This window comes from Gavialis gangeticus, unplaced genomic scaffold (assembly GCF_001723915.1).
Source record: "Gavialis gangeticus isolate Ggan-Ray unplaced genomic scaffold, GavGan_comp1, whole genome shotgun sequence".
NCBI classification, from domain to species: Eukaryota; Metazoa; Chordata; order Crocodylia; family Gavialidae; genus Gavialis; species Gavialis gangeticus.
In genome coordinates this window covers 21,609,056-21,609,322 of record NW_017729011.1, presented here as the reverse complement: position 1 = coordinate 21,609,322, position 267 = coordinate 21,609,056, and the positions used below count along the sequence as shown (strand labels likewise).

Sequence of the window (267 nt, the reverse complement as noted above, 5' to 3'; positions counted from 1 at the left end):
CGGCCCGGCCCGGCCCGGCCCGGCCCGGCCCATGGTACCTGTGCGCCGCGGCTCTGGCTACGCAGGAACTCGCAGAAGGAGAAGGGGTTACGCTCGACCTCAGGCCCAGCCTCTCCGCCGCGGGCCGCCATGACCGGCCCCGCTCACCTCAGCACGCTCCGCCCCCAAGCGGCTGGCCAACCACCACCCTCCCCCGCTCCGCCCCAATCAGCGGCTCCCGCGAAGCGACGCGCTTCCGGTGCCGGGCGGAAGTGGGCGGCAAGATGG

At 75.3% G+C, this 267-nt stretch overlaps 1 protein-coding gene across 1 annotated transcript in view; it reads right to left on the bottom strand.

The window, feature by feature from the left end:
* SDCCAG3 (serologically defined colon cancer antigen 3) overlaps window positions 1–131 on the bottom strand; it is a 16,355-nt gene extending 16,224 nt beyond the window's left edge. Inside the window, exon 1 of the mRNA XM_019510310.1 lies at window positions 39–131. Coding sequence (XP_019365855.1) covers window positions 39–131 — 93 coding nt within the window. The remainder of the gene's footprint in view (window positions 1–38) is intronic.
* Window positions 132–267: the final 136 nt, after the last annotated feature.